This window comes from Saimiri boliviensis, chromosome 17, assembly GCF_048565385.1.
Source record: "Saimiri boliviensis isolate mSaiBol1 chromosome 17, mSaiBol1.pri, whole genome shotgun sequence".
Classification (NCBI taxonomy): domain Eukaryota; kingdom Metazoa; phylum Chordata; class Mammalia; order Primates; family Cebidae; genus Saimiri; species Saimiri boliviensis.
In genome coordinates, this window is record NC_133465.1 from 21,496,376 (window position 1) to 21,521,647 (window position 25,272).

The following is a 25,272-nucleotide window of genomic DNA, read 5'->3' on the forward strand; positions in this document are numbered from 1 at the left end:
AGGGCTTGTTGAAGGACAAGCAGCAACGAGCTGGTTCAGCCGAAAACCTGATCCCTCGGCATGCCCAAGGGAAATGGGAAACTGGGGCAGAGTTTTCTTCAAAAGAAAAACCCACAGTAGAGGCGGCACTGATTCTAATGGGAGAAAAGACGGGACCAAATCATTTAAACAAACTACTTCCTCTTCCATTTTTTGAGGATGGTATCTAGCTTTCTCCTTTTTTCCTTGGTATATTCCAAGGCTCCTAAAAGGATGCGGTCCCAGGCTCAGGCCAATTCTACCTTGTTTTTTGATGGAGTCTCCCACTGTCACCCAGGCTGCATTGCAGTGGTGTGATTTCAGTTCACTACAACCTCCACCTCCCGGGTTCAAGCAATTCTTCTGCCTCAGCCTCCCGAGTGGCTGGGATTACAGGCGCACGTCACTGTGACTGCTAGTTCTGTATCTGTAGTAGAGACGGTTTCACCATGTTGCTCAGGCTGGTCTTGACCTCCTGACCTCAGGTGACTTGCCCACCTCGGTCTCCCAAAGTGCTGGGATTATAGGCGTGAGCCACTGTGCCCGGCATGCTGTTTTCGAGCTTCACTTCTAGATGGCTGTTTTCCCCCTCTACCTTCTCTCCCATTTCAACGTCTTTGGGACATGGGTGGCAACAGCACTCAGAATTCTTGGCCTCCCCTGTCAAACTCAGCAGGTTTAACGGTTATTTTCACATTTTTTCTCTACTGCCCCCCTCTCATCTTTTCATACCTGTAGGAGGAAGAGAATTTAACCTGGAAGTCAAGGTCACAAAATATGACAGTTGGCATGAATACTGCAGTCCACACCACTCAATGTGGGTTTTGGTGTTTGTTTCAGGCAGGGCTGCAGTGCAGTGGCACAATCTCACTGCAATCTCAGCCTCTCAGGTTCAAGCAATTCTCCTGCCTCAGCATCCCAAGTAGCTGGGATTATAGGCATGTGCCACCCCGCCCAGCTAATTTTGTGTATTTTTAGTAGAAACGGGGTCTCACCACGCTAGCCAGGCTAATCTCGAACTCCTAACCTCACATGATGCACCCGCCTCGGCCTCCCAAAGTGCTGAGATTACAGGTGTGAGCCACTGTGCCTGGCAAGAGCTAAATCTTAGTAACCGAGACAGGGTTTCAACACGTTGGCCAGGCCAGTTTCCAACTCCTGACTTCAAGTGATTCGCCCGCCTCCGCCTCCCAAGTGATAGCATGACAGGCGTAAGCCACCTCGCCTGGTCTGCTTTCAGACCTTTATATAATAATTCTTATTCTCCCTTGGAATCATAATTTTATGACTCATGGAGACTCTTAAAAATATCACCAATGGCCGGGAGCAGTGGCTCACGCCTGAAATCCAGCACTTTGGGAGGCCGAGATGGGTGGATCACCTGAGGTCAGAAGTTAGAGACCAGCCTGTTCAATATGGCGAAACCCTGTCTCTACTAAAAATACAAAAATTAGCCCTAGTGGTACACTGCAGTAATCCCAGCTCTCAGGAGGCTGAGGCAGGAGAATCTCAAACCCAGGAGGGAGAGGCTGCAGTGACCTGAGATGGCACCATAGCACTCTAGCCTAGGGAACAAGAAAATAACTCCATCTCAAAAAATAAAAATAAAAACAAAATCACCAGTGAGGCCGGGCGCAGTGGTTCACACCTGTATTCCCAGCACTTTGGAAGGCTAAGGCGGGCCGATCATCTGAGGTCAGGAGCTCAAAGACCAGTCTGGCCAACAGGGAGAAGCCCCATCTTTACTAAAAATATTAGCTGGGCATGGTGACGGGTGCCTGTAATCCCAGCTACTTGGGAGGGAGGGGCATGAGAAACGCTTGAACCCAGGGGGCTGAGATTGCAGTGAACCAGGATCACACCACTGCATTCCAGCCTTGGTGACAGAACAAGGCTCTGTCTTAAAAAAAAAAAAAAAAAAAAAGCCGGGCGCGGTGGCTCAAGCCTGTAATCCCAGCACTTTGGGAGGCTGAGGTGGGTGGATCACGAGGTCGAGAGATCGAGACCATCCTGGTCAACATGGTGAAACCCCGTCTCTACTAAAGATACAAAAAAAAAAAAAATTAGCTGGGCATGGTGGCACGTGCCTGTAATCCCAGCTACTCAGGAGGCTGAGGCAGGAGAATTGCCTGAGCCCAGGAGGCGGAGGTTGCGGTGAGCCAAGATCGCGCCATTGCACTCCAGCCTGGGTAACAAGAGCGAAACTCCGTCTCAAAAAAAAAAAAAAAATGGCGGGTGCTATGGCTCATGCCTGTAATCCCAGAACTCTGGGAGGCCGAAGAAGGCTGATCACCTGAGGTCAGCAGTTTGAGACCAGCCTGACCAACATGGAGAAACCGGTCTCTACTAAAAGTACAAACTTAGCTGGGTGTGGTGGCGCATGCCTATAATCCCAGCTACTCGGGAGGCTGATCGCGCCATTGCACTCCAGCCTGGGTAACAAGAGCGAAACTCCGTCTCAAAAAAAAAAAAAAATGGCGGGTGCTATGGCTCATGCCTGTAATCCCAGAACTCTGGGAGGCCGAAGAAGGCTGATCACCTGAGGTCAGCAGTTTGAGACCAGCCTGACCAACATGGAGAAACCGGTCTCTACTAAAAGTACAAACTTAGCTGGGTGTGGTGGCGCATGCCTATAATCCCAGCTACTCGGGAGGCTGAGGCAAGAGAATCACTTAAACCTGGGAGATGAAGGCTGCGGTGAGCCGAGATTGCGCCATTGCACTCCAGCCTGGACAACGAGAGCAAAACTCTGTCTCAAAAACAAAACAAAACAAAACAAAACATATACATACATACACACACACATATATATACACACAAATATACATATACAAAATTACCATTGATTAATCCCATCTTTAGTAAGCACTCACAGAGCTTGTATAATTGTTTATCTAATTACATGGCTGTAGGCTGCTGAAGGCACACCCCTCCTATTCCCTAACCATAAAAGATTTAGCTCTTGCCGGTGCAGTGGCTCATGCCTGTAACCCCAGCACTTTAGGAGGCCGAGGCAGGTGGATCAACAGAGGTAAGGAGTTTGAGACCAGCCTGGCCAACACAGTGAACCCTCGTTTCTACTAAAAAATACAAAAAATGAGCTGGGCGTGGTGGCGGGTGCCTGCAATCCCAGCCACTTGGGAGGCTGAGGGAGAAGACCTGCTTGAACCCGGGAGGCTAAAGCTGCAGTCAGCCAAGGTCGCATCACTGCACTTCGCTTGGGCAGCAGAATTGAAACTCCGTCTCAAAACAACAGCAACAACAAGATTTAGCAATTCTGTGAAAAATATTCAAAGATTACTTTTTCCAAAAGATCACCAAGCCAAACATTTGGCCATATTTTTATTTACTACATATACTATAAACATATACAATACATGCTACAAAAAAAAAACCACATTTTTTTAAATTTAACTGTCAAGAAAGTGTATAGTGTTATAATACAATGGCACATGTTTATATTTTATTTCAAATTGGTTTGCTTATCACCTATTTCAAACCGTTAATAGTGAAATGTTACTTGTGGATAATTAAAAATTATCTATTTGCATTATTAACAATAAACAATTCCAACAAATTAATAAGAATTAACCATGTCAAATATTAGTATTCAAAAAACGGGATTTGCAGAAATGATTATATAAAATATAGCAGCCAATTTCAGTTTACTTTGCCAATAGGATTTCCGCATTTGCCTTTTTTTTTTGGAAGACATGTGTAAGACATCCTTTGATTTCTTGAGTGCAGGAACTGCCACACGCAGCCCAATGGAACCCAGCAGTTCATCAGTGGCTCTGGACCATGCCCACTGAGGGGCCTCAGGACGTGAGAGGCGCTGCATGCTCCGCTGAGATTATGTATGATGAAAAAGAGACAAGACAAGCCAGACCAAAGTGGAAGGAAAAGAAAATACAAACATTCGAATCAGTTGTGACAAGGCTTTTCTACAAATATTTTAGATGGCATACTTTCAGGAAAACAAGATTTAAGGTGTGTCTGGATTTTACAGTATCTATGCTCTAACTGGAAAGTTAACAAAGCAGTCAGATGGATGACATCTAGTATCAGGGATTTGTTCACTCAACATTACTGAGCACCCACTGTGTGCAGAGCACTGTGCTAATATGTCTTTATCAAGCATTACCTTAGTGTGAGGTAAAAATACATTAAATTAGCGTCAACGCATCAGTCTGCTTGTGGCCATGTGGGGTTCCTGTGCCACGTAACCAGCTTCTCAGTCTCCTCATTCACTCAGACACGTGCACGCTGACTGTGTGTCAGGCAACGCGCCAGTCCCTGGGATACCATGATTTGGTGAATGTTCAAAGAATGCAAATTTATCATATTCACCTATGCAGAACAATTAGAAAGGTAGATTCTTCTTCCAAAATGAGGTCCAAAGCAAATGATAAGGTGTTTCTACTGTCATACCACACCACAGACCAGTAAGTGCCTTTACGGACTGAGAACTAACTTGGAAGTTTCATGCCGTAGTCTAAATTGCCTAGATCATTTTTGGTCTCATCTGTCTATTTTTTGGAGCACCTGACCCCATATAAATCATTCCATACTTAAATGGGTTTGTAAACGAAACCTGAACATGAACAGAAAGAGCCAGAAATGAAGGCGGTTTATAATGTAATGTACTTCAATAGCATCACTCTGCCCATAAGACATGAGGGATACGTAAGTAACTCACCATTGCTTCAAACACTTTTCAAAGCACTAACCCTACCCCAAACTCATGTAATACTAACTTGACTTTTATACAAGTTGCACAGAATACAGAGGGCAGAATTTGGCCTCAAAAACCTTCCACAGAGTATTAGAGGTGACTGGTCCTTCCACTCCGAGCAGAACCTAAGAATTCCAAGAGCCTCCTGATAGGATACTGGCACTCGGCAGAAACGGCCCTGTTGGATCCCATTAGTTAGGACTCTGTTGAGCTGCTGTAGAAGGGTGACCTACCACGACCCTTTTGGGGAAGGCAGAGAGCTGGGAGACTGGCTGTCCACTTAGTGAATCCAACACTGGCTTAAAGCTCTGCACTGAATAAAGTGCTCGGTACATCCTGCTCCTCACCTGGAATGAAAATACAAACTCATCTTAGAAATTCACCTACTTATCATACGTTTGGGGGAAAAGAATGACAAGGGCTAAAAGAATCCCAAGAAAAAGTATGAAGCACTGACTAAGAAGGAAGACAAATGCTTCTAGTAGTGTTCTTAGAATTCTTAGGGTCTGCAGTGTCAGAATGAGTCATATGATGGTCACGTTCCATAAATGAAAGCAGTCCTGCTCGATATTATTCACACGGTGCGTGATTACTTCATGGGGGTGGAAGGGAACAGTCTGTTGCCATTCGATAGCATGGTTCCAGAATGAAAACAAAACCACTGAATAAATCAGGGTAAGCAGTGTGTAACACTCCTTCCTGTCCGTCGGTTTTCCACAGGTGATCTGCACTGCCTGAGAAAAAGGAGGCAAGACACTTCTCCCTCCTGATACACACAGGCACCGCCACTACCTCCTCAAATCGCCAATTTGGAAGCTAACACACAGCCCTCCAGTTCGTACCCTGAATGTGCTAAGACCAGGAATGGAGTCGTTCAGTCTAAAAAAGATCACAGGTAACAGAATGCTTATATAAACTAGACTGCTTTTGACATCTGTAAGAAAATTGTATAGATGGCAGTTAGAAAAAAAAAGATTGTTCCCATGTGTCAGCAAAACTGTTGAGCTCTACTCAGCTGAAGTCCTCATCGGGATTCTGTTGATCCAGCAGACGGACATGTGTGAAAGGGAAGTGACCTCGTTTGCCATTGCACTCCCCTTCCCACTGACCACTCACATTAATCTTCGTAACCTTTACCAGCTCACCGACCTGCAGGAGGAGAATAAGGACAGCACTTTATTTACGGTTAGGAATGCAGTGGACAAACTCCATTCTCTGCTCAGGCATACTCTGCCCATGTGATCGCTCTAGGGATGTCACAGAAATGGCTATTTGCTGCCTCCCCAGCCCCAGCCACCAGACTGATTACTTGTGGTTAATGCAGGCAGAAGGAAGAAGTGTTTTTAGCAGTGCAGAAAAACACAGAGAATATGGAAAGTAAAAGAGGATCCCAGATAATGATATTTTTTGATTAAAAAAGAATGATAATGAATGGAAATCTCCAGTGTCTCTGCATGAGCAATCCTGTTGTCAGTGAGCTCGCTAGCATTCCCTTTCTTTGTACTCACTGCCCTCAGCGTTCTGCCTGCCTGCAGGCCCCGTCCCAGGAGAAGCAGCCTTCCCCTCTCTTTGGCATGTGGTAGCCACACAATCCCGCTGCCCACCAGCACACACACGTCCTGGCCTGTTGCTGCTTGCACAGCCTCAGCGATTATGGCAAGCATATGTTAAGGTACTAGAAAATCCCGTGTTCCTATCACTCCTGACCAAGGCCACTCCTTTTCCCGTATGGGCAGGTAGGGGCCAAAACTCCAAATCCAATTAGCTTCCTGAGAGACCCCCGACCTAATTCTGCCAGCTTTACTTGACAAGCCACTGCCTGCCCCACCAGCAATCCCACCCTCAGACCGACCTTGAGGCTCCCTCAATGCCCCTTGCTACCCGAGCATTACCCAATGAGGGGACAAAAAAACAACCATGGTTGGGCGCAGTGGCTCATGCCTGCAATCCCAGCACTTGCTGAGCCTGACACAGGTGAATGAATTCCCTCAGCTCAGAAGTTTGAGACCAGCCCAAGCAACATGGTGAAACCCGTCTCTACAAAAAATACAAAAATTATCCTTACAAATGGCTTGCTTAAAAATAAATAAAAATAAATAAAAATATATATACAAAAATTTGCTGCGTGTGGTGGTGGCTGCCTATAGTCCCAGCTACTTGGGGGGCTGATGTGGGAGAATTGCTTGAGCCCAGGAGGCAGAGGTTGCAGTGAGCCACGATTGTGCCACTGCACTCCAGCCTGGGCAACAGAGCCAGACCCTGCCTCAAAAAAACAAAACAAACAAACAAAAAAATCCCTATTTTTTTTTTTTTTTTTTTGAGACGGAGTTTCGCTCTTGTTACCCAGGCTGGAGTGCAATGGCGCGATCTCGGCTCACCGCAACCTCTGCCTCCTGGGTTCAAGCAATTCTCCTGCCTCAACCTCCCTAGAAGCTGGGACTACAGGTGTGCGCCACTATGCCCAGCTAATTTTTCTATTTTTAGTAGAGACGGGGTTTCACCATGTTGACCAGGATGGTCTCGATCTCTTGACCTCATGATCCACCCGCCTCGGCCTCCCAAAGTGCTGGGATTACAGACGTGAGCCACCGCGCTCGGCAAAAATCCCTATGTTTCGGCACATATTTATAAAATGTCTCTTGTTGCAAAATAAAATATGAAGTTCCAACAATCTACCTTCTATCCTGCTAGGAAACTTAAGAGGTCAGCCTGATGAATGGATTCACCCTGTGGCAAAATACTAAATGGTGAGATAAAGTCTCAGATGTCAGGCAGGGCGCGGTGGCTCAAGCCTGTAATCCCAGCACTTTGGAAGGCTGAGGCGGGTGGATCACGAGGTCAAGAGATCGAGACCATCCTGGTCAACATGGTGAAACTCCGTCTCTACTAAAAATACAAAAAATTAGCTGGGCATGGTGGCGCGTGCCTGTAATCCCAGCTACTCAGGAGGCTGAGGCAGGAGAATTGCCTGAACCCAGAAGGCGGAGGTTGCGGTGAGCCGAGATCGTGCCATTGCACTCCAGCCTGGGTAACAAGTGCGAAACTCCGTCTCAAAAAAAAAAAAAAAAAAAAGCCTCAGATGTCACTGGACTAAAGAGTTTTTTTGTTGTTGTTGTTGTTTTCTTGTTTGAGAAGAAATTTTGTTCTTGTTGCCCAGGCTGGAGCGCAGTGGCTCAATCTTGGCTAACTGCAACCTCTGCCTCCTGGGTTCAAGCGGTTCTCCTGCCTCAGCCTCCTGAGTAGCTGGAATTACAGGGGCACACCACCATGCCCAGCTAATTTTGTATTTTTAGTAGAGATGGGTTTTCTCCATGTTGGTCAGGCTGGTCTCGAACTCCTAACTTCAGGTGATCTGCCCACCTCAGCCTCCCTACGTGCTGGGATTACAGGCAGATGTGAACCACTGTGCCCACCAACTAAACAGCTTTATGATTGGCAGGGTGTGGTGGCTCACGCCTGTAATCCAAGCACTTTGGAGGCCAAGGCAGACGGATCACCTTAGGTAGGGAGTTCAAGACCAGCCTGACCAACATGGTGAAACCCCGTACTTAACCCGTCCTTAAAAAAATAAAAAAATAAAAAAGAATATATAAATTTAAAAAATAGTTTTGGTTTTTTTTTGAGACGGAGTTTCACTCTTGTTACCCAGGCTGGAGTGCAATGGCGTGATCTCGGCTCACCACAACCTCCGCCTCCTGGGTTCAGGCAATTCTCCTGCCTCAGCCTCCTGAGTAGCTGGGATTACAGGCATGCGCCACCATGCCCAGCTAATTTTTTGTATTTTTAGTAGAGACGGGGTTTCACCATGTTGACTAGGATGGTCTCAATCTCTTGACCTCGTCATCCACCCGCCTCGGCCTCCCAAAGTGCTGGGATTACAGGCTTGAGCCACTGCGCCCGGCGTATAGAGGGTATTCTTTTTTTGTTTTTAATTAAAGTTGGGGTTTCACCATGTTGGTCAGGCTGGTCTTGAACTCCCGACCTCAGGTGATCTGCTCACCTTGGCCTCCAAAGTGCTTGGATTACAGGCATGAGCCACCGTGCCCGGCTGGGGGCATTCTTTTTTTTGAGACAGAGTTTCACTCTCGTTGCCCAGGCTGGAGTGCAATGGCACAATCTCGGCTTACTGCAACCTCCGCCTCCCAGGTTCAAGCGATTCTCCCGCCTCAGCCTCCTGAGTAGCCAGGATTACAGGCATGCATCACTATGCCCAGCTTATTTTTTGGTATTACTGATAGAAGGTTTCACCATGTTGGCCAGGCTGGTCTCGAACTCCTGACCTCAGGTGATCCACCTGCCTCAGCCTCCCAAAGTGTTGGGATTACAGGCGGGAGCCACTGTGCCAGGCCAAGGGGATTTTATATTTTGTAATATAATAGTTTATGTTAAAATACAAAGTATTTTTTAAACCTCATAATAATCCTGCAATACAATAACTATTTTCATTTTACAAATGAAAAGAGAGCAGTTTAGATAAATCACATGATATATGTAAGGTAGCCCAGTTAGTGACGGGGCTGGGAATTTGAGCCCAGCGCGACCTGGCTCGAAAGCCCATTTATGCTTTTTTGAGACAGAGTCTCACTCTGTCACTCAGGCTGGCGTGTAGTGACACCATCATGGCTCACTGCAGCCTGTAACTCTTGGGCTCAAGTGATCTTCCCACCCTAGCCTCCCAAGTAGCTGGACTACAGGCACACGCCACCATACCCAGCTAATTACAGGGATGAGCATCTGCACCATTTATGCATTTTATGTAGTATCAGAAACTTTCAAATTATGCTCCAGGGGCTGTACTGGGTTCTCTAAAAACGCCCGCAGCCTACAGCCAACCTACGTCCAGGCCCAGGCCTCTTCCAGGCCCAGTGTGGCCTCACTCACAGACGGACAGCTTGCCTACGGTCCCCTCTGTTGTTTCCTAAAGAACTCTCTAAAGATTACAGTGGCCTGGCCAGGCCGGGCGCGGTGGCTCATGCCTGTAATCCCAGCACTTTGCGAGGCCGAGGTGGGCGGATCATGAGGTCAGGAGATTGACACCATCCTGGCCATGGTGAAAGCCCATCTCTACTAAAATACAAAAAATTAGCAGGGTATGGTGGCACGTGCCTATAGTCCCAGCTACTCAGAGGGCTGAGGGAGGAGAAATGACTGAATCTGGGAGACGGAGGTTGCAGTGAGCCAATATCATGCCACTGCACCCCAGCCTGGCGAAAGAGCAAGACTCCATCTAAAAAAAAAAAAAGATTACAGAGGCCTGAAGTCATGGTATGGGTCATAGGATGCTGAGAAAAAAAGGAAAGAGAGAAGCAGGTAAGACACCGAGGCTGAGAAAAAGCAGCAGCTGGCTGGGTGCAGTGGCTCATGCCTGTAATCCCAGCACTTTGGGAAGCTGAGGTGGGAGGATGGCTAGAGCCCAGGATTTTGAGAGCAGCCCTGGCAAAACAGTGAGACCTTGCCTTTACAAAAAAATTAAACATTAGCCAAGCGTGCTAGTGTGCGCCTATAGGCCCAGTTACTTGGGAGGCTGAGGTAGGAGGTCACCTGAGCCACCTGGGAGGTTGAAGCTGCACTCCAGCCTGGGCAACAAAGACCCTGTTTCAAAAAAAGGAGCTACATCTGCCTATATTGTGAAGATTAAGGCTGAGCGCATGTGTAAAGGAAGGAGAGGAAGGGATGAATGGTGTGCTATTCTTACAAACAGATACAGTCCTTATAGGCTGTTATCACCAGGGTTCTGTTCATTCCTAGCAATTTTGTTTGTACTTGTGTTTGTTTGTTTGGGATGGAGTCCCAGCTGTCACCCAGGCTAGAGTGCAGTGGCTCCATCTCAGCTCACTGCAGCCTCCGCCTCCTGGGTTCAAGCGATTCTCCTGCCTCAGCCTCCTGAGTAGCTGGGGCTACACGGATGTACCACCACTCCCAGCTAATTTTTGTACTTTAGTAGAGACAGGGAGCCCTGTTGGCCAGGCTGGTCTCAAACTCATGACTTCAGGTGATCCAGCTGCCTTGGCCTCCCAAAGTGCTAGATTACAGGAATGAACTACCGTGCTTGGCTGGCCAGCAATTTTAGAATTCAAAGTTTCTCACATCTGGGCAGGGTCCTGTGGCTCACACCTGTAATCCCAGCACTCTGGGAGGGCAAGGAGAGAAGATCACTTGGACTCAGGAGTTCAAGACCAGCCTGGGCACCACAGTGAAAACTCATTTCTACAAAAAATAAAAAAATTAGCCAGGCATAGTGGTGTGTGCCTGTGGTCCCAGCTACTCCAGAGGCAAATGTGGGAGGATTGTTTGAGCCTGGGAGGCTGAGATTACAGTGAGCCAAGATTGTGCCACTGCACTCTAGCCTGGGCAACAGAGCAAGACCCTGTTTCAAAAAAAAAAAAAAAGGTTCGGGCATGACCCAGCCTGACCAGGCTAGGCAACAATAGCAATACCATGTCTCTTGAAAAACAACAAAAAATTAGTAAGGCACCGTGCTGTGCACCTGCAGTTCCAGCTACTCAGGATACTGTGGCAGGAGAACCACCTGAGCCTGGGAGTTCGAGGTTGCAGGAGCCCAGACTGTGCCACTGCACCCCTACCCTGGTCAACAGAGCAAGATCCAGTCTCAAAAGAAAAAAAAAAAAACCCTTGCAGTATTCCAAGTGAGACACCAGCCCCTTGAAATGAGACTGTTCCTTGGTGAATTATCTGTACACTGACCTGCCAGCTGGCAACTCTCCACGCTCTGCAAACACTCATGCACACGCTTTGCACATGTTACTGGAACGAATACCTCTATGATACTATTCCCTGGCTGTGTTACGGTAAATTACATTAAATGCAGCACTTCTTCCCTCACTTTTAGTATTTATCTGCACTGTCTGTTAAAAACTCATGTCATAGGCCAGGCACAGTGGCTCACGCCTGTAATCCCAGCACTTTGGGAGGCTGAGGCAGGTGGATCGCGAGGTCAAGAGTTCAAGACTAGCCTGGCCAAGATGGTGAAACCTCATCTCTACTAAAAATACAAAATACAATTAGCCGGGTATGGTGGTGGGCACCTATAATCCCAGCCACTTGGGAGGCTGAGGTAGAGAATTACTTGAGCCCGGGAGACGGAGGCTGCAGTGAGCCGAGATCATGCCACTGCACTCCAGGCTGGGTGACAGAGCAAGCTCCATCTCGGAAAAAAAAAAGATGCTTGTTATATTTTAGTCAGCTTTTCCAGGTGTTTTGTGGAAGGTGGATCTTTAGAACATAGCCTTAAGTCCACCCTTCTACTTGATAGCAAAATCTGTTTAATTACCTCAATGTTATATTGTCTTTATTCTTTTTTTTTTTTTTTTTTTGAGACAGAGTTTCGCTCTTGTTACCCAGGCTGGAGTGCAATGGCGCGATCTCGGCTCACTGCAACCTCCGCCTCCTGGGTTCAGGCAATTCTCCTGCCTCAGCCTCCCGAGTAGCAGAGACTACAGGCGCGCGTCACCATGCCCAACTAATTTTTGTATTTTTAGTAGAGACGGGGTTTCACTTTGTTGACCAGGATGGTCTCGATCTCTTGACCTTGTGATCCACCCACCTTGGCCTCCCAAGTGCTGGGATTACAGGCGTGAGCCACCGCGCCCAGCCTATATTGTCTTTATTCTTTTTTTTTTTTTTTTTTTTTTTTGAGACGGAGTTTCACTCTTGTTACCCAGGCTGGAGTGCAATGGCGCGATCTCGGCTCACCGCAACCTCCGCCTCCTGGGTTCAGGCAATTCTCCTGCCTCAACCGCCTGAGTAGCTGGGATTACAGGCACGCGCCACCATGCCCAGCTAATGTTTTGTATTTTTAGTAGAGACGGGGTTTCACCATGTTGACCAGGATGGTCTCGATCTCTTGACCTCGTGATCCACCCGCCTCGGCCTCCCAAAGTGCTAGGATTACAGGCTTGAGCCACCGCACCCGGCCATATTGTCTTTATTCTTAAGCATTCAAAGTGTATTCTCGAATCACATCCCACGGAGCTCTACGAGGTGGAGGGCAGGGTGAAAAGTGGACCAGCCCACCCCTGCTGTTAACACAGAACCACATCAATTTCTCAAAACGCAGGGCAAAAGCTGCTGATAATGCCTCCAGATCTTTCTTCTTTCAGCCTTTTAAGGGATAAATGAGTAGGGATTCCTATGAGGCAAGATGTTGCTGGGGAAAGGAATTATGTGTAAATTAGACCTTTGGACTGTATGAGAACTATCTTTAATGTACAGATTCTCTTGGTTCTATCCTACAGAGGAAAACCACACCAAAATCCAAAACTTCTTTTTATGCCAGGTTTGACAGCATGCACCTGTAGTCCCAGCTACTTGGGGGATGGAGGGGAGACAACCCCTTGAGCCCAGGAGGTTTTTTCTTTTTGAGACAGGGTATTATTGCTCTGTCACCCAGGCTGGAGCGCAGTGGCACAATCTTGGCTCACTGCAAACTCTGCCTCCCAGATTCTCCTGCCTCAGGCTCCCGAGGAGCTGAGATTATATGTACACGCCACCACATTCGGCTAATTTTTGTAGTTTTAGTGGAGACCGGGTTTCACCACATTGGACAGGCTGGTCTGAAATTCCTGACCTCAAGTGATTCACCCACCTCAGCCTCCCGAAGTGCTGGGATTATAGGAATGAGCCACCTTGACCAGCTGAGCCCAGGAATTTGAGGACTTCCTCAGCAACACAGTGAAACTCTGTCTCAAGAAAAGTAAAGGAGAGAAAAGAAAAAAAAAGAAAAGAAAGGAAAAAATAAAAATAAAAATAAATTTAAGAAATTAGGCTGGGCGTCGTGGCTTACGCCTATAATCCCAGCACTCTGGGAGGCCGAGGCGGGTGGATCATGAGGTCAAGAGATCGAGACCATCCTGGTCAACATGGTGAAACCCCATCTCTACTAAAAGTACAAAAATTAGCTGGGCATGGGAGTGCGTGCCTGTAGTCCCAGCTACTCGGAAGGCTGAGGCAGAATTGCTTGAACCCAGGAGGTGGAGGTTGCGGTGAGCCGAGACTGCGCCATTGCACTCCAACCTGGGTAACAAGAGCAAAACTCCATCTCAAAAATAAAATTAAAAAAATTAAAAATTAAAAAAAGGCCGGGCGCGGTGGCTCAAGCCTGTAATCCCAGCACTTTGGGAGGCCGAGGTGGGCGGATCACAAGGTCAAGAGATCAAGACTATCCTGGCCAACATGGTGAAACCCCGTCTCTACTAAAAATACAAAAATTAGCTGGGCATGGTAGCGTGTGCCTGTAATCCCAGCTACTCGGGAGGCTGAGGCAGGAGAATTGCTTGAAACCAGGAGGTGGAGGTTGCAGTGAGCCGAGATTGTGCCACTGCACTCCAGCCTAGCGCCTGGCGACAGAGTGAGACTCTGTCTCAAAAAACAAACAAACAAACAAACAAAATAATTAAAAAAAAAATAAAAAGAAAAGAAAGGAAAAGAGCCACAGCTGGGGGGGCGGGGGGGGGGAGGAAAGGAAAAGAAAAGAAAAGGCCAGAGGCAGTGGCTCATACCTATAATCCCAGTTCTTTAAGAGGCCCAAGCAGGACTGCTTGAAGCCAAGAGTTCAAGATCAGCCTAGGCTACAAAGTGAAACCTCATTGCTACAAAATTTAAAGTACAAAAATTAGCCAAGTGCAGTGGCACATGCCTGTAGTCCCAGCTACTTGGGGAGGCTGAGGTAGGAGGATCACAAGTCCCAGAGTCTGGGGCTGCAGTGAGCTATGACTGGGCACCCTAGCTTGGGCAACAGAGCAAGACCAGATCTGAAAAAAAAACAAAGACACAAATCTTTTCTTTACAATTGATCAGGTTCTTGGCAGAGAGGTTCAAATATCAGGGGATGAGATAATGGCTATGCCATAACTGAAATGATTCAGATTTTTTTTTTCTTTGAGATGGAGTTTTGCTCTTGTTGCCCAGGCTAGAGTGCAATGGCACAATCTCAGCTCATCGCAACCTCTGCCTCTCAGGTTCAAGTGATTATCCTACCTCAGCCTCCCAAGTAGGTGGGATTACAGGCATGTGCCACCATGCCCAGCTAATTTTGTATTTTTCTTTTTCTTTCTTTTTTAAGATGTAGTATAGACCCAATAATTTTGTTTTTTTTTTTTATTTTTTTGAGATGCAGTTTCGCTCTCGTTGCCCAGGCTGGAGTGCAATGGCGCAATCCTGGTTCACTGTAACCTCTGTCTTCCAGGTTCAAGTGAGTCTCCTGCCTCAGCCTCTGGAGTAGCCAGGATTACAGGCACGTGCTACCACGCCCAGCTAATTTTTTTATTTTTAGTAGAGACGGGGTTTCTCCATGTTGGCCAGGCTGGTCTCAAACTCCTGGCCTCAGGTGAGCCACCTGCCTTGGCCTCCCCAAAGGGATGAGATTACAGGAGTGAGCCATCAGGCCTGGCCTGGTTCTAATTTTTTTTTTTTTTTTTTTTTTTTTGAGACAGAGTTTCGCTCTCGTTACCCAGGCTGGAGTGCAATGGCGCGATCTCGGCTCACTGCAACCTCCGCCTCCTGGGTTCGGGCAATTCTCCTACCTCAGCCTCCTGAGTAGCTGGGATTACAGGCACGCGCCACCATGCCCAGCTAATTTTTAGTATTTTTAGTAGAGACGGGGTTTCACCATGTTGACCAGGATGGTCTCGATCTCTTGACCTCGTGATCCACCCGCCTCAGCCTCCCAAAGTGCTGGGATTACAGGCTTGAGCCACCGCGCCCGGCTTGGTTCTAATTTTTAAAGTGATAAAAAGGAAAAGTTGTGAGCAATCAATTGGGCTAATTAACCTGAGCAAACGGCCTTTAAGTAAAAATACCTCAAGGAAGACCTTATTAAAATTAAATAACCCTTTGCGCTTTTTGGGGTCTTTTTCCTCAAATGTTTAAAGCACATGAAATTCTCCTAAGGTCAAGAAGAGACAAATCCCAAAGGCAGTACAATGACATTAGAGACCAGGGTTTCCTGTGGTCCACATGAGGCCTTGGGTCTTCAGCAGTTTGGAAGAAGGGGTGGTGGCCGACTCTGGCTGGAGGGTAGAGGATGAAGGCCGGAGGGCTGGGGTATCCTAAGAACACTTGGCCCCACTAAGTACAGTTCTTTCTCTAATTCAGAAATGGTCAGAATTGTGACTCGTCCTGTTAATTCGCTAAAGCGTAATTCTCAAAGACCAGATCAGGGAAGGTGGCGGGTTGCATAAGGGTTTGAAACTTGGTGTACTACGACTTCTTTTTTCTTTCTTTTTTTTTTTTTTTTGAGACGGAGTTTCGCTCTTGTTACCCAGGCTGGAGGGCAATGGCGCGATCTCGGCTCACTGCAACCTCCGCCTCCTGGGTTCAGGCAATTCTCCTGCCTCAGCCTCCTGAGTAGCTGGGATTACAGGCACGCACCACCATGCCCAGCTAATTGTTTGTATTTTTAGTAGAGATGGGGTTTCACCTTGTTGACCAGGATGGTCTCAATCTCTTGACCTCGTGATCCACCCACCTCGGCCTCCTAAAGTGCTGGGATTACAGGCTTGAGCCACCGCGCCCGGCACGACTTCTTTTTTCTGAGGCAGGGCTGGAGTGCAGTGGCGCAATCACAGCTTACTAAGCCTCAACCTCCCGGGCTCAGCCATCCTCCCACTTCAGTCACTAGAGTATCTGGGACTACAGGTGTGCCACCACACCCAGCTAATTGCTGCATTGACCAGTTGCACGATGTTGCCCAGACGAGGATGTCCTAATTCAAAGACAAAGACGGTGAAACCTAGTACTGCCCCAGAACTGTTACAATCTTACAATACAGAGGAATGTACTCATCAGTGAATGTATAATAACAGCAATTCTAACACTACTGATTTCAAAATTCAAGTTATAAATAGGAAAGAAAAATACTAATACGAATTACCAATAAACAAGAAAGAGTTCACACAGGACTTGAACTACTACAAGGCAGTTCACCTTTCTTTCCAAGAGGGAGACCTCACTACAGGAAAGAGACTACTGAGTCTCTCACCAGAGGAACTGTTTTATCGTCCAGTCTGGTCCTCAGCCTCCTGATCGTGTAATACATCCTTAGGGGCTTCTTACAGCTCTGTGGGATGTGATTTGAGACTGCACTTTGAGTGCTTAAGAGTAAGGCAATGCAGGCTGGAAGCGGTGGCTCACACCTGTAATCCGAATACTTTGGGAGGCTGAGGTGGGCGGATCACTTGAGGCCAGGAGTTTGAGACCAGCCTGGTCAATGTGGCAAAACCCCATCTGTACTAAAAATACAAAAATTATCCAGGCATGGTGGCACACACCTGTAATCCTGACTACTTGGGAGGCTTATGCACGAGAAATTGCTTGAACCCAGGAAGCAGAGCGAGATCACGCCACTGTACTCCGGCCTGGGTGATAGAGACCCTGTCTCAAACAAACAAACAAAAAACAACAAAGAATAAAGACTATGAAACCCTGAGGTATTTAAACACAGATTGTGCTATCAAGTAGAATGGTAGACTTAAGGCTATATCCTAAAGAACCACCTTTCACAAAACACCTAGAAGAGTCGACTGTAACAAGCACCTTTCTCTTCGCTTCTGTAGGAAGCAAGTCTGATTAAGTGTGTGTGGAGTCATTTGTAGAGGCGGAACGTGGTTACCACAGCCCCTTTGCTCCCAGGGAACGTAAAAAGCCTGCCTGCTTCTGTAGCTCTGTGTAGTTTTCAAGGCCGACATGATCCTGGTGCAATGAGATCTGGAACTGGTCCAGGAACAAGATTACCCAGCTGATCTCTGCCAGTGAGTTCCAGTGATGATGAGAACACAATCAGAACCCAAACGGCATTCATTTCTGGAATTCACTGTATCGGAGCCAGCACAGAACTCTTGACTTTCTTTGCTACTGCAACCCCAGGTGACGGCTTTTCTATGTCCCTACCACCAACCAGAAGCACACCAATGACTTAACATTCCTCTGATCCAGACACGCTGCAAAATTTCAGTGAGCTCAGGGCAGGAAGCACACACACTCACAGACATGAGGCCAGGGAAAGCATGTACAGAGAGGCACTAGAGCAGCCCTGCCTTCTAGCCTCCTGGGCTTAAAAGCCATTTTCCCACCTCAGCCTCCCAGGCAGTTGTGACCACAGGTGCACAACTCCACAACTCCACAGCTGGTTAAGTTTTTAAAAAGTTTTCGTAAGGCCGGGCGCGGTGGCTTAAGCCTGTAATCCCAGCACTTTGGGAGGCTGAGGCCGGTGGATCACAAGGTCAAGAGATCGAGACCATCCTTGTCAACATGGTGAAACTCCATCTCTACTAAAAATACAAAAAATGAGCTGGGCATGGTGGCGCGTGCCTGTAATCTCAGCTACTCAGGAGGCTGAGGCAGGAGAATTGCCTGAACCCAGGAGGCGGAGGTTGCGGTGAGCCGAGATCGTGCCATTGCACTCCAGCCTGGGTAACAAGAGCGAAACTCCGTCTCAAAAAAAAAAAAAAAAAAAAAAAAAAAAAAAAAGTTTTTGTAGAGACCAGGTCTCACCACGTTGCCCAGGCTGGTTTCAAACACCTTGACTCTAGCAACCCTCCCACCTCTGCCTCCAGAAGTGCTGGGATTACAGGCGTGAGTCACAGAGCCTGGCCACACATCAGCCTGTTGCTTCTGTAGCTTTACTGGAACACAGCAAGCTCATCTGTTGTTTTATCTATGATTTCTTTCTTGCTACAATGGCAGAGTTGGGACATAGAATTTAAGACCCTCAAAAACCTTTACAGAAAAGGTCTGCAGACCCCTGACAGAAGCAACAGGTAGTATTTAGGGCCCAGACACTCCTTCAAAGAGAGGGAAACAAATAAGGACAACTCAGCCTTAACTATTCACCTGCATGAGACTGGCATGGGTGGTACTGATGGAGAGCTGCAGGTCTTTGAGATTTAACTGGTAGACTTCCACATGAACAGAAAAAATACCCCACAGAATCCTGGGAGACAGGCCTTACCCTGGTTCTGGTGTGAGTTACAAAAGATCTCTAGCTTACCAGCTGATAATGCCTGAAACTAAGCTCCCCAACCCCTTGATGAGCGGTGACTGTATAGTACACGTTTCAGCTCGACATAAAGACGTTTCAGGCCCGGCACGGTGGCTCATGCCTGTAATCTCAGCACTTTGGGAGGCTGGGGCAGGCAGATCGCCTGAGGTCAGGAGTTCCAGACCAGCCTGGCCAACATGGTAAAACCCTGTCTCTACTAAAAACACAAATATTAGCCAGGTGTGGTGGCGCACACCCGTAATCCCAGCTACTCAGGAGGCTAAGGCAAAGGCATTGCTTGAACCCGGGAGGCAGAGGATTGCAATGAGCTGAGATCGCACCACTGCACTCCAGCCTGGCAACAGAGCGAGACTCCATCTCCAAAAAAAAAAAAAAAAAAAACCATTGTTTTTCTAAAAATGAATACAATCAACTTTATCCGAGTTTCCCAAACAGTAGTATCAGAGTCCTCACAGTTAACTCACATACATGCCACAAAGTATTCTAAATGTTTGAGGTAAACACAGTAATAACTGACATCTATGATGCCACGTGAACTACTAACTCAATGCAGTTCTCAATTTTCACATTAGCTCATAATACGTGTCTTCCAAAGATGTCATATCCTTGTAAAGCTCAGTTCTGGAAGCTGTGACGATTTAAAAAAAAAAGCAAGGGCCCAATGTGTTGGCTCACGCTTGTAACCCCAGCACTTTGGGAGGCTGAGGTGGGCAGATCACGAGGTCAGCAGTCAAGACCAGCCTAACCAACATGGTGAAACCCCGTCTCTACTAAAAATACAAAATATTAGCTAGGTATGGTGGTGTACACCTGTAATCCCAGCTACTGAGGAGACTGAGGCAGGAGAATTGCTTGAAGCCGGGAGGCCAAAGTTGCAGTGAGCCGAGATTGTACCACCACACTCCAGCTTGGGTGACAGAGCAAGACTCCATCTCTAACAAAAACAAAAAAAGCAAGGACCTCCTGAAAAAAAATATGAAACAGGAAATGAGGGTGGCAATGTTCAGTACAATCCCAAAGTCTGAGAAAGTACACAGTGTCTAACAGATGTACACATCTCAATAGTTAAGTACTTATGCCAGGCGCGGTGGCTCACGTCTGTAATCCCAGCACTTTGGGAGGCCGAGGTGGGTGGATCACGAGGTCAAGAGATCGAGACCATCCTGGTCAACATGGTGAAACCCCATCTCTACTAAAAATACAAAAAATTAGCTGGGCATGGTGGCGTGTGCCTGTAATCCCAGCTACTCAGGAGGCTGAGGCAGGAGAATTGCCTGAACCCAGGAAGCAGAGGTTGCGGTGAGCCGAGATAGTGCCATTGCACTCCAGCCTGGGTAACAAAAGCGAAACTCCATCTCAAAAAAAAAAAAAAAAAAGTTAAGTACTTATAGTTATTTAATAATACAGTAAGAATAAAATTTGCTAGGTACAAAAACCTAGAATGAATATGATCTAGTATTTGAAAGCACAAGAGGGTGACTAGTCAACAATTACTAATGTATTCATTTGTTTATAAACGACAGGGTCTCGCTCTGTCGCCCAGGCTGGAGTGCACTCGTGCAATCACAGTTCACTGCAGTCAATCTCCTGGGCTCAAGCAATCCTTCCATCTCAGCCTCCCCAGTAGCTGGGATTACAGGCTCAGGCCACCACACCAGGTTACTTTTTGTCTTTTTTTTTTAAGAGATGTGGTTTCACTGTGTTGCCCAGGCTGGTCTGAAAAGCTATGGCTCAAGCAATCCACCTGCCTCAGCCACCCGCTAAGTACTGGGATTGCAAGTGTGAGCCACTACACCCAGCCAACAATAATTTATTGTATAAAGAACTAAAAGACTTTGGGAGGCCGAGGCGGGTGGATCATGAGGTCAAGAGATCGAGACCATCCTGGTCAACATGGTGAAACCCCGTCTCTACTAAAAATACAAAAAATTAGCTGGGAATGGTGGGGCGTGCCTGTGATCCCAGCTACTCAGGAGGCTGAGGTAGGAGAATTGCCTGAACCCAGGAGGCGGAGGTTGCGGTGAGCCGAGATCGCGCCATTGCACTCCAGCCTGGGTAACGAGCAAAAAACTCCATCTCAAAAAAAAAAAAGAGAACTAAAAGAGTGGAACTGGAATGTTCCAAACACAAACGATGAGTGCTTGAGCCGAGATACCCTGCTGTGATTAGACACTGTATGCCTACTTCAAAGCATCATGTGTACCTCATAAATATGTACACCTACTATGTACCCATAATTACACAAAATTTTAAAAAGGCTGGGTGTGGTGGCTCATACTTGTAATCCCAGCACTTTGGGTGGCTGAGGTGGATAGATCACAAGGTCAGGAGTTCAAGACTAGCCTGGCTGAGACGGTGAAACCCTGTGTCTCTACTAAAAATACAAAAACTAGCTGGGCGTGGTGGCAGGCGCCTGCAATCCCTGCTACTCAGTAGGCTGAGACAGAGAACTGTTTGAACCCTAGAGGGAGAGGTTGCAGTGAGCTGAGATCATGCCACTGCACTCCAGCCTAGTGGGGACAAAGCAAGACTCCATCACAAAAAACATAAAAATAAATACAATTTTCTTCTAATTATGTTTATTATTTTTTTAAATGGCTAGTAAGTTATTAGAATATAAACACGTCAGTTGTAAAGACCTAACTACTTAATGAACTGTGAGTTAGGTATTTCTTTTGGCCTAGGGGCACTATGAAATATTACTGAGACACTAGGGCTGCTGTGAACCAAGAAAGTTTGGCGCCTCTGAACTACACTGTTGTGGTTGGTAGTTCTCGCACTGAAGAGATATTCAAACAGATGTTAAAAAATAATCTGGGCTGAGCACTGTGGCTCACGTCTATAATCCCAACACTTTGGGAGGCCCAGGCTGGAGGAGTGCTTGAGCCCAGGAGTTTACCAGCCTGGGCAACATGTTGAAACCCTGTCTCTATAATAAAAATATAAAAATTAGCCAGGCATAGTGGCACACACCTGTCCTCTCAGCTACTAAGAAGGCTGAGGTGGGAGGATCACCTGAGCCCCAGGGGTCGAGGCCACAATGAGCAGAAGCCGAGCCACTGCATGCCAGCCTGGGTAAGAGCAAGTCCTGTCTCAAAAACAAAACCATCAACAACGAAAGGATATACCCTTTACTCCAATTCTCCATACGCAGCTCAAAACGCCTTCACAATTTCGGGGTAATATGGAGCTGATATACTCACTGCTGCAAGTCACCAAGCATCCAAAGCATTTTACCTTCCCTATCTGAACCCTGAAGACCAGGTTCAAGCCTGAGAATACCCACAGTGCACCCTAGTTCTCCTCAAGTCTCATCACCATCTATCCAAGGCAAAATGCCATGCTCAATCAGGGAACGAAGTCACACAATTACTGCATTTAAAGAAAGGGTCAGGGCGGACGTGATGGCTCACGCCTATAATCCCAGCACTTTGGGAGGCCGAGGTGGGTGGATCACGAGGTCGAGAGACCGAGACCATCCTGGTCAACAAGGTGAAACCCCGTCTCCACTAAAAATACAAAAATTAGCTGGGCATGGTGGCACGCGCCTGTAGTCCCAGCTACTCGGGAGGCTGAGGTAGGAGAATTGCTTGAACTCAGGAGGCAGAGGTTGCGGCGAGCTGAGATCATGCCATTGCACTCCAGCCTGGGTAACAAGAGCGAAACTCCATCTCAAAAACAAAAAAAGAAAAAAAGAAAGGGTCAGGTAGGTGCAGTGGCTCACACCGGTCATCCTAGCACTTTGGGAGGCCGAGGTGGGCAGATCACCAGGTCAGGAGATCAGACCATCCTGGCCAACATGGTGAAACCCTGTCTCTACTAAAAAAAATATAAAATATTAGCTGGATGTGATGGTGTGTGCCTGTAATCCCAGTTACTCGGGAGGCAGAGGCAGGAGAATCGCTTGAACCAGGGAGTCAGAGGCTGCAGTGAGCTGAGAATGTGCCACTGCACCCCAGCCTGGGCGACAGAGCAAGGCTCCGTCTCAACAACAAAAACAAACAATTCAAAAATTAGCTGGGTGAGGTGGGCCACGCTTGTAGTCCCAGCTACTTGGGAGGCTGAGGCAGGATAATGGCTTGAACCTGAGAGGCAGAGTTTGCAGTAAGCCGAGATTGTACCACTGTACTCCAGCCTGTTGACAAAGTGCACTCTAACTCAAAAAAAAAAAAAAAAAAAAAAAAAAATCAGCCGGGCACGGTGGCTCACACCTGAAATCCCAGTACTTTGGGAGGCCGAGGCAGGTGGATCACGAGGTTAGGTGTTCAAGATCAGCCTGACCAATATGGAGAAACCACATCTCTGCTAAAAATATAAAAATTAGCTGGGCATGGTGGTGGGCGCCTCTAACCTCAGCTATTGAAGAGGCTGAGGCAGGCAACTGCTTGAAGGAGGTTGCAGTGAGCCAAGATCACACCACACTGCACTCTAGCCTGTGCGACAGAACAAGACTGTGTCTCAAAAAAAAACAGGAAAAAAAAATGTTCGGGCACGGTGGCTCATGTCTGTAATCCCAGCACTCTGGGAGGCTGAGGCAGGTGGGTCACCTGAGGTCCGGAGTTCAAGACCAGCCTGGCCAATATGGAAAAACCCCATCTCTACTCAAAATACAAAATTAGCCAGGCAATGGTCATAGCAAATATACCACGCGGAAAACATCCACCTGTGAGATGAGTGGCACAGGCCTGTAGTCCCAGCTTCTCAGGAGGCTGAGGCAGGAGAATCACCTGAACCTGGGAGGTGGAGGTTGCGGCAAGCTAAGATCGTGCCACTGCACCCCAGGCTGGGCAACAAGAGCAAAACTTTCTCTCAAAAAAAAAAAAAGGGCCTGGAGCAGTGGCTCACGCCTGTAATCCCAGCACTTTGGGAGGCTGAGGCGGGTGGATCACAAGGTCAAGAGATTGAGACCATCCTGGTCAACATGGTGAAACCCTCTCTCTATTAAAAATACAAAAATTAGCTGGGCGTGACGACGCGTGCCTGTAGTCCCAGCTACGTGGGAGGCTGAGGCAGGAGAATTGCTTGAATCCAGGAGGCGGAGGTTGTAGTGAGCTGAGATCACGCCATTGCACTCTAGCCTGGGTAACAAGAGCGAAATTCCATCTCAAAAAAAAGCGTAATATAAAAATGAACGCCTGCACATACAAGATAAGACCTGCCACAATACAAGCTCCCAAAGGAACCACGAATCAAAAAGCAGGAATCTAAGATCAAACAATGAAAGATACCCCTGCACTGTTCCAATGTTACTGTTCTCTCAGTATTTCTTCTTCACAGCACCAGTGTATCTGTGTCTGTTTAGTGTCTGTTTTCATCAACAGCTCCAGGATGGGGAAGATGGAGTCTGTCTTCCTCCTTGTTACACTGTCCCAGAATAAGTGACTTTCTTATTCTGTCCCAGAATAAGAAAAAAAAAAAGAACGTTAAGTTTTTTTTTTCTTTTGAGACAGAGTTTCGCTCTCGTTACCCAGGCTGGAGTGCAATGGCGTGATCTCGGCTCACCGCAACCTCCGCCTCCTGGGTTCAGGCAATTCTCCTGCCTATTACAGGTGCCCACCACCACACCCAGCTAATTTTTTTTTTTTTTTTTTTTTTTTTTTTTTTTTTGAGACGTAGTTTCGCTCTTGTTACCCAGGCTGGAGTGCAATGGCGCGATCTCGGCTCACCGCAACCTCCGCCTCCTGGGTTCAGGCAATTCTCCTGCCTCAGCCTCCTGAGTAGCTGGGATTACAGGCACGCACAACCATGCCCAGCTAATTTTTTGTATTTTTAGTAGAGATGGGGTTTCACCTTGTTGACCAGGATGGTCTCGATCTCTTGACCTCGTGATCCACCCGCCTCAGCCTCCCAAAGTGCTGGGATTACAGGCTTGAGCCACCGCGCCCGGCGTATAATTTTGTATTTTTAATAGAGATGGAGTTACTCCACAATGGCAAGGCTGGTCTCAAACTCCCGACCTCAGGTGATCTGCCTGCCTCGGCCTCCTGAAGGAAGTGCTGGGATTACAGGCATGAGCCACCACACCCGGCCTACTAACTTATATTCTAATGAAAGACTGATCACAGCAAATACACCATGCAGAAAATATCTGTGAGATGACGGGGAGTGGTTCTTGAAACACTGTTTTGTAAGTTTATTTATTTATTATTTATTTTTTTTTAAAATTTTTTAAATTTTTTTGAGATGGAGTTTCGCTCTTGTTACCCAGGCTGGAGTGCAATGGCGCGATCTCGGCTCACCGCAACCTCCGCCTCCTGGGTTCAGGCAATTCTCCTGCCTCAGCCTCCTGAGTAGCTGGGATTATAGGCACACGCCACCATGCCCAGCTAATTTTTTGTATTTTTAGTAGAGACGGGGTTTCACCATGTTGACCAGGTTGGTCTCGATCTCTCGACCTTGTGATCCACCCACCTCGGCCTCCCAAAGTGCTGGGATTACAGGCTTGAGCCACCGTGCCCGGCCAAGTTTATTTATTTAAAAATAAAAAAACCAACCTTTTTTT

General features: G+C 47.3%; 1 protein-coding gene across 2 annotated transcripts in view; it reads right to left on the bottom strand.

Annotated features, from left to right (window-relative positions):
• Window positions 1-5,444: 5,444 nt before the first annotated feature.
• CRK (CRK proto-oncogene, adaptor protein) overlaps window positions 5,445-25,272 on the bottom strand; it is a 39,077-nt gene continuing 19,249 nt past the window's right edge. Inside the window, exon 3 of one of the 2 annotated variants that reach the window (XM_039475740.2) lies at window positions 5,445-5,902. In XM_039475740.2, coding sequence (XP_039331674.1) covers window positions 5,765-5,902 — 138 coding nt within the window. In that variant the 3' untranslated portion in view covers window positions 5,445-5,764. The remainder of the gene's footprint in view (window positions 5,903-25,272) is intronic. The other variant, XM_039475741.2, reaches the window with a different exon arrangement.